The sequence below is a fragment of the Lineus longissimus genome, chromosome 2 (assembly GCF_910592395.1).
Source record: "Lineus longissimus chromosome 2, tnLinLong1.2, whole genome shotgun sequence".
Lineage (NCBI taxonomy): Eukaryota > Metazoa > Nemertea > Pilidiophora > Heteronemertea > Lineidae > Lineus > Lineus longissimus.
Window position 1 is genome coordinate 6,607,986 of NC_088309.1, and position 12,322 is coordinate 6,620,307.

The window sequence follows — 12,322 nt, forward strand, 5'->3', positions numbered from 1 at the left end:
TTAGTGTCATCAGTTTCAGTCACCTCCGAGGTCATCTTACCTAGTGGATTATGCATAAAGTTGCAACGACCATAACCACTGTGTTGGACTACAAGCATACTGACCTTTGCACCCCATGGAGAAGAGACCATTGATCATAATATTTGTTTGCAGGGTAGTTCACTACCATATGACATTCAAGCTGTTACCAGTGAGTGGCATCAAAGTGTGCCCTTTGACTGTTATTGCTGTGTGTAAAGGAGGGTATGTTTGTGACACGCTTGTCCGCACTAAAACAAAGACAAACGTTAGACATTGTGTCGACAGGCTCAAGCCAGTTGAGAGGTGTACTACTACAGATAGCCCAGCTGACCAGATGGAGATGACACAAAAATAGTTCTCTCATCATTGGACCATGGCCTCAGTCACAGCCTCCCTCTGCCGCCACCATAGACACCAGTTTCCCTGCATTTATTTGGTACAACAGTGACAGTCCAGATAGGAAGATAAACAGGATGATAAAAGCAGGCTGCTGTAAGAGTCTACTCTATGGTACTCTGCTCTCTGACCAAGGTGCTCAATCCATGACCATGCCAAAGTGGGAATAGTTTTCCAGTAACAACATGTTCCTGTCTGATCATTTCTCAAATCAAATTCACAGAGTAAATTGGGAGTTCATCAATAAAAACAACAAAGACATGCGCAGATGTGTGCTTTTTGAGCAAACCTTTATTTCAGAAAAGACGCTCCTGGATTAGCCTACTCATAAATGGAGCAAGGGCAGACACGACTTGGATAATTCTGCGGGTGTGAAGTGCAATACACCCCGAATTGGTGAATGAATGAGTCATAGTATAGCCAGACTGGCATCATGTGGTCGTATCGGTTGGCACACCAGATTCCTCTGTTTCCATCGGACAATAAAGTGACAAAGTTATGAAAATCCTCTTCTTTTATAGTCACTTGAGTTCACATCCCATGGTTTATCACCAGTATGAATCCATAGCAGATCCCTCAGATGGATCACATTCACTTGAGTTCCCATTGAATGGTTCATCACCAGAATGAATCCTGTCTTACAGAAGCCCAAGGCTGCTGGGACTCCCCCTCCCCCTTCCTCTTCACAAATCCTACAGGGTGCCATCCCTTTTTTTAATCTGAAACCCCTAAACACGTGCCCATTCGTATTTCCCGCGTAAGGAACTCATGACCTAATGGTGGCGTCACCTTTTATTACTAGATAGAACTCCGACATCCCTAACAACTCACGTAAACAACATGGCGTCCGAGTCAAAAGAATATTTCTGATTTTCGAACAAAACCGGTAGAGTCCGTGTAGCTAATGCCATTGCCATTATGTTGGATTGTTGATAATATTACTCTTGCACTGGGCTGTTATATCTCTGGTCTAGGCTATGCTCCGTTGACTGGTATGGTGGGGAAAAATAAGCAGCTAACTGGCTAATCATCCTTTCCCTGCGTCTCCCCACGCCACATATTTATTAGGCCGAAAGGTCATGTGTTTTGTTTAAGCTAGAAAAGGGAAAGGGCAGGGCAGGGCAGAAATAGGGAAAGGCAGGTTGCGGCCACGCCTTGTTGAAACCTTTTAGCTAAAACATAGGTCACACAAGTACATTTGTAAGGCTGCTATTGTGTCCACATCCTCTATAGATCGATGCACTTAATGATTGGGAACAATGTTTACGAAGACTTCGTCACGTCACGTTACACTAATGTAAAAATGCATGGTGATGTGACGACGATCAACACCACGTTATGTAAACGTTGTTCCCAATCAAGTGCATGGATCTATAGTCTATGTTTAGCTATAGGCCTAGCAGCAAGAAAATGAATCTACTATTTATTAATACTCCACAAAAAGCCTGTATCATTTGAACTTTCAGGAAGTTATAACTTATAGAACAACAAAGTCTCTTTACTAGCTTCAGACTTCAGTAGTAGTAAAGTCTAAAGAGTTGCATGATGATAAAGATTTCATCAAATTTCAGGTTGGTTTGATGATTCTAACTTACAAAGATGGCCCACCTTCTTGGCAGCAAATATTGCATTGAGAGTCTTCGGAAGGATGTCAGCGACTTGCATGAGACAGTCGTTGATGTCTTTTCACGTGCTGGACCTGTCAGATTCCCTTCCTGGAAGTTTCCTGATAAGATTTCTGCTGACCTAGACATAAATGAGCTGCTGGAACAATACGATTACTCAGAAGATGAAGAGGAAAGACAAGTTGCTCATATTGTGTTATTGGAGCTTGTCATTGAGAGGTAAAGTCTTTTTGGATAATACTAGATAGAGTAGATGCATTTGACCGACTTATTGATTTCTGCTAGCACTCATGACTTCCTCATCTTACTGCTCATTTACAGGCAGAGCAGATTCATTTGATATACTAATATAAGTACTACCGATCATGCACAAGGAGGTTGGTAAGGAGTGTGATAGCCCAGAAGGGTGTACTGTCATTTTTATTTCATCTGGTACAACTTGTAATTTTGGATTTCATGGAAGATGTCTACTTTTTAGGATGGTGCTAATGATACAGGCCATGGCCAAGTACCTAGAACACATCTTTACCTTGGGAAGAGGAACGTCTGCTGTTCACAAAAGTTCCAACATGTCCATAGGTTTGGTGGTCAAGAAATACTGGAACAAAATGGTGCAACTGAATACGATGATGTCACAAGTACAATCTGAAGTAAGTATTTCAGTTTGCAAGTAGTCTTAAATATACCATTCATGCCAGATATTTTTCAAATCAACACTAACAGTATGCTTTCTAGAATCTTGATTTTTAAAGCAATTGCTGTGTAAACTATAGTGATTTAAATAAAGTTATTCACGTCAGAGATACCTTCATGTTCAGTGTTTACATCTGTGTAATTACGCTTTCAGAATAAAACAAAGACGAGAAAGATTGTTGACCTGGAAAATACCGTGGAGAAATTGATGCTCGAGATACAACAACTGAAGGACGACTCCTTGCTTTCACCAGGCATATCTCCTTGCAAGACACCGGGATTTGGCGGCCTTATTCCTCCAAATAACGCAGAGCTTGGGCTTAGTTCTCACCATATTGACATCTCTAAAGACGCTTGTAATAAAAGCTCGCAAACAGACGAGACCGCTTTTGTGCCTTGTGAGGGTTGCAGTCGTGTTCAATTGAATTTGAAAGAAGTTGGTAACTCTGTGATGCAGCTTTGTAAATCGCAGAGTCTGCCATCGTCGTTATCGAAGATAAAATCGGAGATGGAGAACTTGAATTGGATGTCCTCTAATGACGTTGCACGGTGGACTGCTGAGCAAAATAAGGATATGGCACGAATAAATAAACAGTTGGACTATCTGCTCAGTACGATTGAACCTCTGAAATCTGATTTGGAAAAATCACGAAAAACGTGTGAGAAATTCAAAGATGATATTCGTGATTCAAATCGCGAGATACAGAAAGAAAAAGAGATTCAGACTACAATCAGGAAACAGTATGAGAACAAGATATCGGAGATTCGTAGAGAAAGTTCCGACATTTTGGACAAAGAAAAACGAAAGACAGCAGAACTGAGTTCTACAAAAAAGGAGTTGAATTCACAAGTGTATGAGCTAAAGGACGAGTTACAAAAACAAGTTGAAGCATTGAATGAACTTGGTAAGCTTCCTGCTTCCTGCTTCCAATTATTCCGTGGTTATAGGAAAAAAATTTGATTTCTCTGTCCTGTTTGGAGAAATTGTCGGGTTTCTTTCAAGTTTTTTTCTCAATTTTTGCTTCTGTAAATCTAGCATATTCGCGAAATCCGCCAATACTGTTACAGTATCGTATAAAGTGTGTTTGGGTGAGCAATTGGTAACTTCTGTGGTTTGGTGTGTAGCAAGACAGTGTAAACTAGATATGCTTCACTTTATCCATTTCAGAATCCGCTCAAGAGCAACTACGTAACGACCTCGAAAATAGTCAAGTGGCTGGTCCAAGGATATCAGAATTAGAAGATGAAGTCAGTAACCTACAGAAAGAGTTGTCATCAGTGAGTGACCAACTAAACCAGACGTCCAGAAGTCTAGCTATGGAGCAGGCCATGGGAAAAAGTGTCTCAAAGCATACCCAGGTAATTTCAAATGAAATTACATGTAGTTTCTGGTCAGTGTATCAGTTGCTGCCTGTGTGACATGTGACATATTTCTAGACATGCTTAGAATCATGTGCTCATTCTGCTTGAAAATGGCCAAGGAACAACTGGCAGTAGTGTAGCAGCCCAACGTAAACTATAGGAAAAGATCCAAACCACTCATCAATATTCAAACCTTCCTAAAATTAGTTATATTAACAGTATTCTCCACTCAAGTTACTTTCATCGGTTGGTCATCTTTAATAGGCGTCCTCTCGTGGTAGAAAATATTTGGTTTGGTGGTATGTTTTAGAGTGGTCTGGTGAAAATTTAATTCTTTGGCGGCCCACAAGGCCAAAATCTGGCAGTGGAGAACACTTCTTCAAAGGTAACACTTATGCATTTCCGTTGTAGTCTCTTCAATCGAAACAAGACTCCCTGCTGCAGAGAGTTGACGAGTTGGATCAGGAGAGCGAAGAGTTAAAGAATGATGTGGCAGACCTCGAAGAAGCAAAAGAAACGTTGGAAGACAATCTGAGTCGGACGACTAAAGAGAAGAAGATGTTGGAAATCAAAGTAAAAGAAAGTGAGGTAAGATACTGGTGATTTGCGCTTTATATCAAGTTTTAAACCATTTGAGTGATGTTGTTCTTACAAAAGACGGCAAAGTGTACAATTAGAGTACCACACAAGTTCTAGTTGTGTAATGGTGGCCATACTTCATGTGCTACAAGTGCATTAGCAGAAATAATACTGTTAGCTTCAAAAATGCATTATTGCACTTTTGCCAACGTCAGTCCTTGTTGTGTTATTATCAGTTCTAACATTATTTACAGATCCTTGTCACAGATTTGAGAGATGGCAAAGAAGCATTGGAGAAGTCCATACAAGAATTAAAAGACACAATAGGGGCACTGGAAGGACAAGTTGACCAGTTGAAGGAGAGGGAAAAACTCATCGTTGAATACCCAGATCTTAATGGTCCAGTCAACGCAGACTTCACAGGTACTTTATGTTTCAGAAGTCCTCTACAAAACCTCTATGCAGTTCTACAGGGTTGTTCTTTTGGCCGGGGCTGGTAGTAAATAATTTTAGGCAAGCAAATCGCTATAAAATCTCCCGACTTACCAACATCTGTTCAACCTCGTGAATTCAGGTTTCTGCATGGATGAAATCAGCTACATGTTAATGCCAGGCAGTGCCAATATACTCTTAAATTCAGAAATTTAGCTGACACTTTGACACTGGCTAAAGTAGAGTCTCCAGGTTACTAGAGAGTCAATATTGTTAGCTTGAATCTTTCTTCTTTGCTTGATTTGATATGATCTCGTTCCAGGGACTGGTGACATAGCACTTGACATGGAGAATCAAGTGAAAGCCAATAGTTTGAGGATCCACATTCTTGAGGAGCAGAACCAAGGTCTGAGGAACTCCATCTCGAAGATGCTTCAGCTTCAGGCTCAGAAGGCAGTCAATGAAAACAGAGCTCAGGTAAGTAAAAGGGTTCACAGAGATTTTTTTCAAATATCAATTTGAGCTGTAGCTTGTTAAATCTTTCAGTAAAGGTTTCAAGATTACACACAGGTCATTGGAGCCTCGTGGTGGACTAGTGCTTTGGACTCGGCTGGTGGTCAAGAGGTTCCTGGTTCAAACCCCACAGCCCTTTAGACAGGTGTCTTTCCCAAACTTGCCATACACCACCAAGGTGCATAAATGGTGTTGCCTTTCTCTTTCTAGAATCGCTTCCAGCAGCATCAAACAGGAGTTGGTGCAGGACCCATGCCACTTTGGCAACAAAACAACTTGGACAGGTTGATCGAGGACACACGCGAGGAAGGTTTGAGTGAAGAGTAAGTAATCCTAAATAAAATAATACAAACAAATAGTAAGAAATACAGTAATAATTGAAAACGCCAAGGAAATAATTTTAAATGTTGCCAACACTTTCTTGTTGAACAACCCAGTGAAAGAAAGCAGAGAAAACCCTGTGTAAATTTAGCAAACCAAAGACCGAAGGGCAGAGACAAGAAAACTAGAAAGACGTAATGTCTCCTGGGGGGTTTTACAGTGGCACAAAGAAACATTTTACTGAAGGACATAAATTCCCTACAACATGTAAATAAATATCACCTGACTGGTGTTAACAAAGGGAAACTCAAATCTGCATAACAAACAAGGACAATCCTTCAGGGCTGACCCCAGTTGACCTATTACATAATAGCAATATTGCAAATGGAGGACCCACATGTGACAATGAGCAGGCAAGGCACTAGAAATTCCTTCCTACTGAAATAACTATGATACAACCAGTACAATTAAAGGGTTCATTGGTATCTATATACATCGGGTAAACTTACCACTACGTTAGAGGGCCATAACAAGACTGCTCCTCACAGAAATAAAGACTTGAAAACTAAAACTTGCAGGGACCATGAGTCGCAACCTTTCGGGGGCCAAGGCACATGGACTAATTATCAGGATACGGCACAGTACAGATCAAAACAAAACGCGGGTAAGCTGGTAAAACTTTCACCCGATTTTTAAAGCTTTAGTATTTGGAAGTTTGGAAGTTCAGTTATTCTGGATCTGTGGTCTTTAATCCTCTTGCAAGAAGTCATGGATGCCTGCTTTTTCTGAAGATACTCGTCAGATATAGCTTGGCTCGCCAGATCTGAAGAAAGTGAACTGAAATCAGCACAAGTTTTAGGAGGCTTTTGTACACTTTAAAATCTCAATTAGAAAATGTGGCCCTGACCACCGCCAATCTAACTTTTTGAAGATTCTGTATTTTGTCAAATAATGCAGCTGCAGCTTGGAACTGAAACCAATTGGCAGTTTACTTAAAGATGCTTGAAGTTGTCCTATATGATGTACCTTTCAATTATCGGCCTAAATAAACGAAGATTTCTTTTTCAGATGTGCCACCTTTGCATCTAGACCAACGGAGTGCATCCGAATCGAAGTACTTGGCGAGTAGTACATTTTCTGTTGGACGGGTACCAAGGCCACCTAGTGGAACAAGTCAGAAGCGACAAGGTCCCAAAGATCGTGGTGGCGTAGTAACAACTGGCAAGGCCTCCTCACATCCAGCACCACTACCCAGTAAATCAAGCATAGCTGCTTACCTCCAGCTAAAAAATTCTGGCATGCTCAAAGCTGGACAGCTTGAACAAGGTAAAGTCATTTTTGTCAAATGAAATTGTCTATCTAAGTATAGGACAGACCTTTGGCCTGTGATTGAGACATGAAAAGTAGTTAGCAGGATTCGACACTTTCTCATTCAGTTTCCTGTTGCCTACATTGTCTTGAAAAATGCAATCGGAACTGTATTCTCAAAAATGTTTCGAAATCGAAATCTTTTTTCATTTGCTTTCAGGAAAGTACCGTCCAATGTCGGGCAACAAGACCAATAATGCCATCAAATACGATCCTAACTATACTGCCCAAGATGTCCTCATGTGCCCCAAGTGTGACAAGATCTACACTAATCAGAAAGATCTGGAAATTCACCAGACGTACTGCCGCAGTTGAAAAGAGATGACACATTGGAATAGAACTTTTACACTGCACTCCAAATTGTCTTAAATATTTACTTGAGGATTTTTCACTTAATATTTCACCAAGTTGCAAACTAAATATTTGTAGAATGCAAGGGCTGTCTTTCGATGGCTGTTAACTCATTCCAGTTTGAGATGATATGCTGTGATCCTCCGTTTGCAAATGAAATATATTCTGTCAAAGTAAGGTGTTGTAGTTGTCATCAGTTGACTGTGCAGCAGGCAGCCATGAGGTTTTTCCAGCTAACCCTATCCTGGCCCAGGTCATCCAATTAGCGTGGTGCCAGCAATCTGTCCCAATATTCTAGCAGTGATTGGAGGACATCCCCTGGCCGTGGGGTGTCTCCTGCCATGCCTGGGCCTAGGCGTCTCCTCCTAGTCTTCCTTTCAGTCTCTAGAATGATACAAAGCCATGATAATGGACTTTTGTCCTGCATGTCCTTGGCTGACTGTGTGCATAATGTGACATGAGACAGCCAATACACTTTCTAAGACACCTGATTCATAAAATCCACAGAATACCACATCATGAGAAAGCTGATGAACAGCTGATTAATACCACCTCATTCATACTCCCAAGATGGCTTACAGAAGACCACCTCATTCACAATGTCAAGAGAATAAATAAAGAAGCTGTCGTCCACAGAATGTGACATTGTCCTTTGACGGCCAATGACTGCTCACCAATGGGTGATATGAATAAAGACTAGCGAATGCTTTTACTTTAATTTTGTACAGAAAGGCCTAGTGTAAATGTACGCGGAGTTTTAGATAAAAGCATTTGCTAGTCTTTATTCATATCACCCAATGTCTACCTTTCCTTGGGGATGTGACATTGTCATGGAACAACAATCAAATGTGCTTAGGAATGTGTTTCTTTAATAAGAGAACCATCACATGTCCTTAGGATGAGATAACCACCATTGTACCTAAAGGCTAAATCCATACAGGGAATAGGCATTGACTAATCTCGTACCGCGACAAGCAGGCTTCTTCTAGTGTCCTATAATGCAGTCCATTTCGTCATCCTGATTGTCCTTTCTCAGGACGGGGCCGGTCAACTGTGTTTAGAGTGTAGCTTTTTCTGGTGCGAGTTTGATGTTTCAAATTCGTTCCGGCTTTTCGGGTCATCTAAAATTTCAGGAGGATGAGGCTTAGCCCTCTCTTCAATTATGGCTGTGGGTCCCACTGAGTGTGTTTACCTTGTAACCCATTACTGCCAGGAGAAGTTAATGAACGAGTTACCAGAATATGGAGATGGCAACACCATATGACCATTAGGGGAATGAGATACCAATGCGGACAGAATAAATAGCCGACTTTATTGCCACTAGCTCGCCAAATTGACCTGTCAGCTTGCTCAGGTGAAAATTGATTTGCTATTAGTGGGCAGAAGAACTGGGCAAAACAAACACGGTATTGTCTGAGGATCCATCCACTGGACCAATTAGTCAATGGGTTTTGCTCAGATATACCAAGAATAAATAAAGACTAGTCTTCAGGAATTCTTGTTTATACTAAGTATTTTTGTCGTCCACTGTTGCAAACACTCTGGATGCAGTTGACCGACATCGTCCCTTACCATAAGGAGATCCAATTAGGATGACGCAATGGACTGCCCCAGGAGTCTAAAACAATGGTATATGCATTTACAATGTACAAGGCTTTCTTTATCTGAACCGTTTCTTTCAATGAAAAATATTTTTTAATTTGAAGAAGAAAAAAATGCGTTATTTACACAATGTAAACTTCGTTAGTTTCACGAAGGGGGTTGATATGTGACATTTGTGAAAACAAAACAATATACAAAAAACGGCTACCGGGTATAAATATTTATTTATTGATAAAATCACACATCTAAAGTTCCAAAATTTTTACTCTGTTGTCTTATGGTAATAATACAGTGACACAGCTGATCAATGTTGGTAAGAGATACAGAATCAATTAGTCACGCTTGAAGGGCTTGTTTAATTGAAATCCTTTTCATCATATTTACTCATCTGACAAGAGCTATCCAAGCACCAGTCACACCTGGCAATACATAACCATTGTCAGCATACGTCAGCCTAACCTTGTACACTCCGGACGCGACGCAGTGCATATGGACCGGCCCCGTCCTGTCGCCCGGGGAGAAGTAACGATAAGGATGACGGAAGTGACTACGCAATCCATTTCGTCATCTAATCGTCTGTATACCGGTGTAATGTTTTTGAGTGTTTCTGTTTTTGAGTGTTTCCCCTCATTGTTTGGGAACGCTCAAAAATAGATTGACAAGTTTTTCTGTGTATCCCCCCTATTGAAAAGTCGTGGTCTCTCTAGCTGCCTATTGTTTGGAAACACTGACACATGGGAAACAACCACAGATGTTACACCGGGCGTCGGGACGAGGCCGGTCCACTGCGTCCAGAGTGTAGGTTCCCAGCCTCTGTCAGTTATTACGCCAGACGGAACGAGGTCAGGGTCCCACATCACAGGGTGGGAAGCATCTTGACCACCAAGGTTTTTGCATCTTATTCAAGATTTAATATGTATGATATCCCGGATACGTTAAAAGGGAGCATAAGACCATGAGGTTCAGGATTGGTGGGGAGGCTGCTCAATTTTGTGAATTAGTTTACTTTCCTGCATCCTTTTTCAGAAATTGATTGATTGGTTATGACAACACAATCAATGATTTAACAGGGACATCAAAGAAAACACAATTACCCCTATCTCTGCCAAGTGAATTGGATCATGACTTTTATTACCTTTTATCAATTCATCATTATCATTTTATTGTTCTTCTGATAATGACTCATGCGTTACTTTGACTCATAAACACCGCACCGTCCTTAGAATCCGTTTCACTTGTCCTAAAGCCCGCAGCACACTAGCCGCCAACTTTGGCGACAAGAAGCGTTCGGCTGACGCCTCTCGACGCCAAAGTTGGCGGCCATTGGATCCCGGTCAGAGCACACCTGCCCAGAATTGGCGACCAGTAGCGTCTTTTCCGCCACTGACTTGGCGTCTGACCGTCTGACTTGGCGTCTTTAATAGCGTCTTTTCCGCCACTTTAGGCCGCCTGACTTGGCGTCGGCGGTGAGGCTATGACCAATCAGCTTGCGTCTTGATATCACATGATTTCAAAAGGGCAGCCTAAAGTGGCGGAAAAGACGCTTCTGGACGCCAATTCTGGGCAGGTGTGCTCTGACCGCCAACTTTGGCGTCGGGAAGCGTCAGCCGAACGCTTCTTGTCGCCAAAGTTGGCGGCTAGTGAAATGACATCCTGGCCTTGGGATTGACACTACTGTACATCACAGAGAGGTGTCCTGATTTACTAGATGTGAAATTAAATGCAACTGACCACTTAATTGGGGTAAAAATCAATGTCCTCAATAAAGAGGGTGTCCTGCTGAAAGGGGTGGAAGGTTATACTGTACAGTCAAACCTCCCTTAGCGGACACCTCTGTTTGTAGGTCATCTTCTTTATCAGGGACAGTGATGTTTGTCCCTAGGACGGATATGTAAGTCACTTCGTTAATAATTATTTAAAAATAATTGTGGGGCTTGCATTCGGCATGTCAGTGGAACTGATGAAGAAACAGGGCATATTCGCCCCAGAAACTTGGGCATGTTGGCCTAATTAGCCTACAAGACGACAGTTGATTATAATTACAAATAATTAATTGCAATTAACAGCATTCCCTATAAATGGGAGACTGGCGCCAGACTCATACCGAGATCCAGACGAAATTATAGGCCTGAATGGAATCATCCGCTTATCACACAGCTTTTATGGGAATGTTTTCAGTTCTATTACCATATACTAGGCGCCGCTACTCAACTGGTGCCGACAAGGTTTAATTGTGGGCGGGGAATAACCAGAAACCACGTGACTTCAATCAACTCTTTGAAGCATGCCGCTAGCTATTCAGTTGCTGCCTTAAGTGGACGGGGGCAAGTTTTCTAGAATACTACTGCATTTCGCTTGTGCCTCTTGTGTGTTAACTGGCTCGAATATGATCCTACTACGGGAGGAGTATGTACCAACATGATAGGGGAGTTATTTATGCTGTTATTATCACTTACTATATGTTCAGGACGCGAGAAAGCAATTTTGGAGATAGTTTTGTATGAACCGAAGGAAAATGGCGATTATCAAGTTACGAGTACGAGGGAACTTCATGGTTTGTTTACAACTGCAGGACCCACCATAAGTGCTGAGGGCCCTATTGTACAGGTATGTAAGCTCCTATTCCTACAGTGTGCTTTATAAATCTGTTTCAGCGAGAGGAAACTTTTCTCCAGTGGGTTTCGTAAGCGTAACCTAAGTTTTTGACAACCCTTCCTTATTAGCTTAACTTTAGCCTTGTGGATGTCACTACATGTGTCTTACGGTCTACACTGTACACCTGATTACCAATAGTACTTTATAGGTTATTCTGTAGCCTACATGATGCAGTGTGTTGTGCAGATAAAAAACGAGAATAGATGAGCAGTATTTAGTCCAGAACAGAAGAACCTCTCTATTAAGGACACCCGCTGGACTAACAAGTGCTGTACTTAAAAGCGAGGTGTCCTGACTAAAAAGGTCACACTGAATGGCAACAATGAATTTGATACCAAAACTAGTGTCCTTAATAGAGAGGTGTCCACTAAGAGAGGTTCTACTGTACTTTAATAGTGCTGTTC

At 41.6% G+C, this 12,322-nt stretch overlaps 2 protein-coding genes across 4 annotated transcripts in view; both read left to right on the top strand.

The window, feature by feature from the left end:
- The first annotated feature begins 1,237 nt into the window (after positions 1-1,237).
- LOC135503624 (coiled-coil domain-containing protein 157-like) lies at positions 1,238-7,838 on the top strand. 3 transcript variants are annotated; one of them, XM_064797265.1, is made up of 12 exons: positions 1,238-1,303; positions 1,989-2,261; positions 2,521-2,692; positions 2,890-3,640; positions 3,904-4,094; positions 4,509-4,685; positions 4,931-5,099; positions 5,431-5,585; positions 5,832-5,944; positions 6,521-6,606; positions 7,011-7,268; positions 7,471-7,838. In XM_064797265.1, the coding sequence occupies exons 2-12, from the start codon at positions 2,017-2,019 to the stop codon at positions 7,623-7,625; spliced, it is 2,472 nt and encodes an 823-aa protein (XP_064653335.1). In that variant the 5' UTR covers positions 1,238-1,303; positions 1,989-2,016; the 3' UTR covers positions 7,626-7,838. The 3 variants fall into 3 exon arrangements, with proteins under 3 accessions (XP_064653335.1, XP_064653336.1, XP_064653337.1); XM_064797266.1 differs by having other exon boundaries at positions 1,251-1,308; XM_064797267.1 differs by lacking the exon at positions 1,238-1,303 and adding an exon at positions 1,390-1,409.
- Positions 7,839-11,578: 3,740 nt separating this feature from the next.
- The window catches only part of LOC135503625 (E3 ubiquitin-protein ligase ZNRF3-like), a 43,963-nt gene continuing 43,219 nt past the window's right edge, over positions 11,579-12,322 (top strand). Inside the window, exon 1 of the mRNA XM_064797268.1 lies at positions 11,579-11,870. Coding sequence (XP_064653338.1) covers positions 11,682-11,870 — 189 coding nt within the window. The 5' untranslated portion in view covers positions 11,579-11,681. The remainder of the gene's footprint in view (positions 11,871-12,322) is intronic.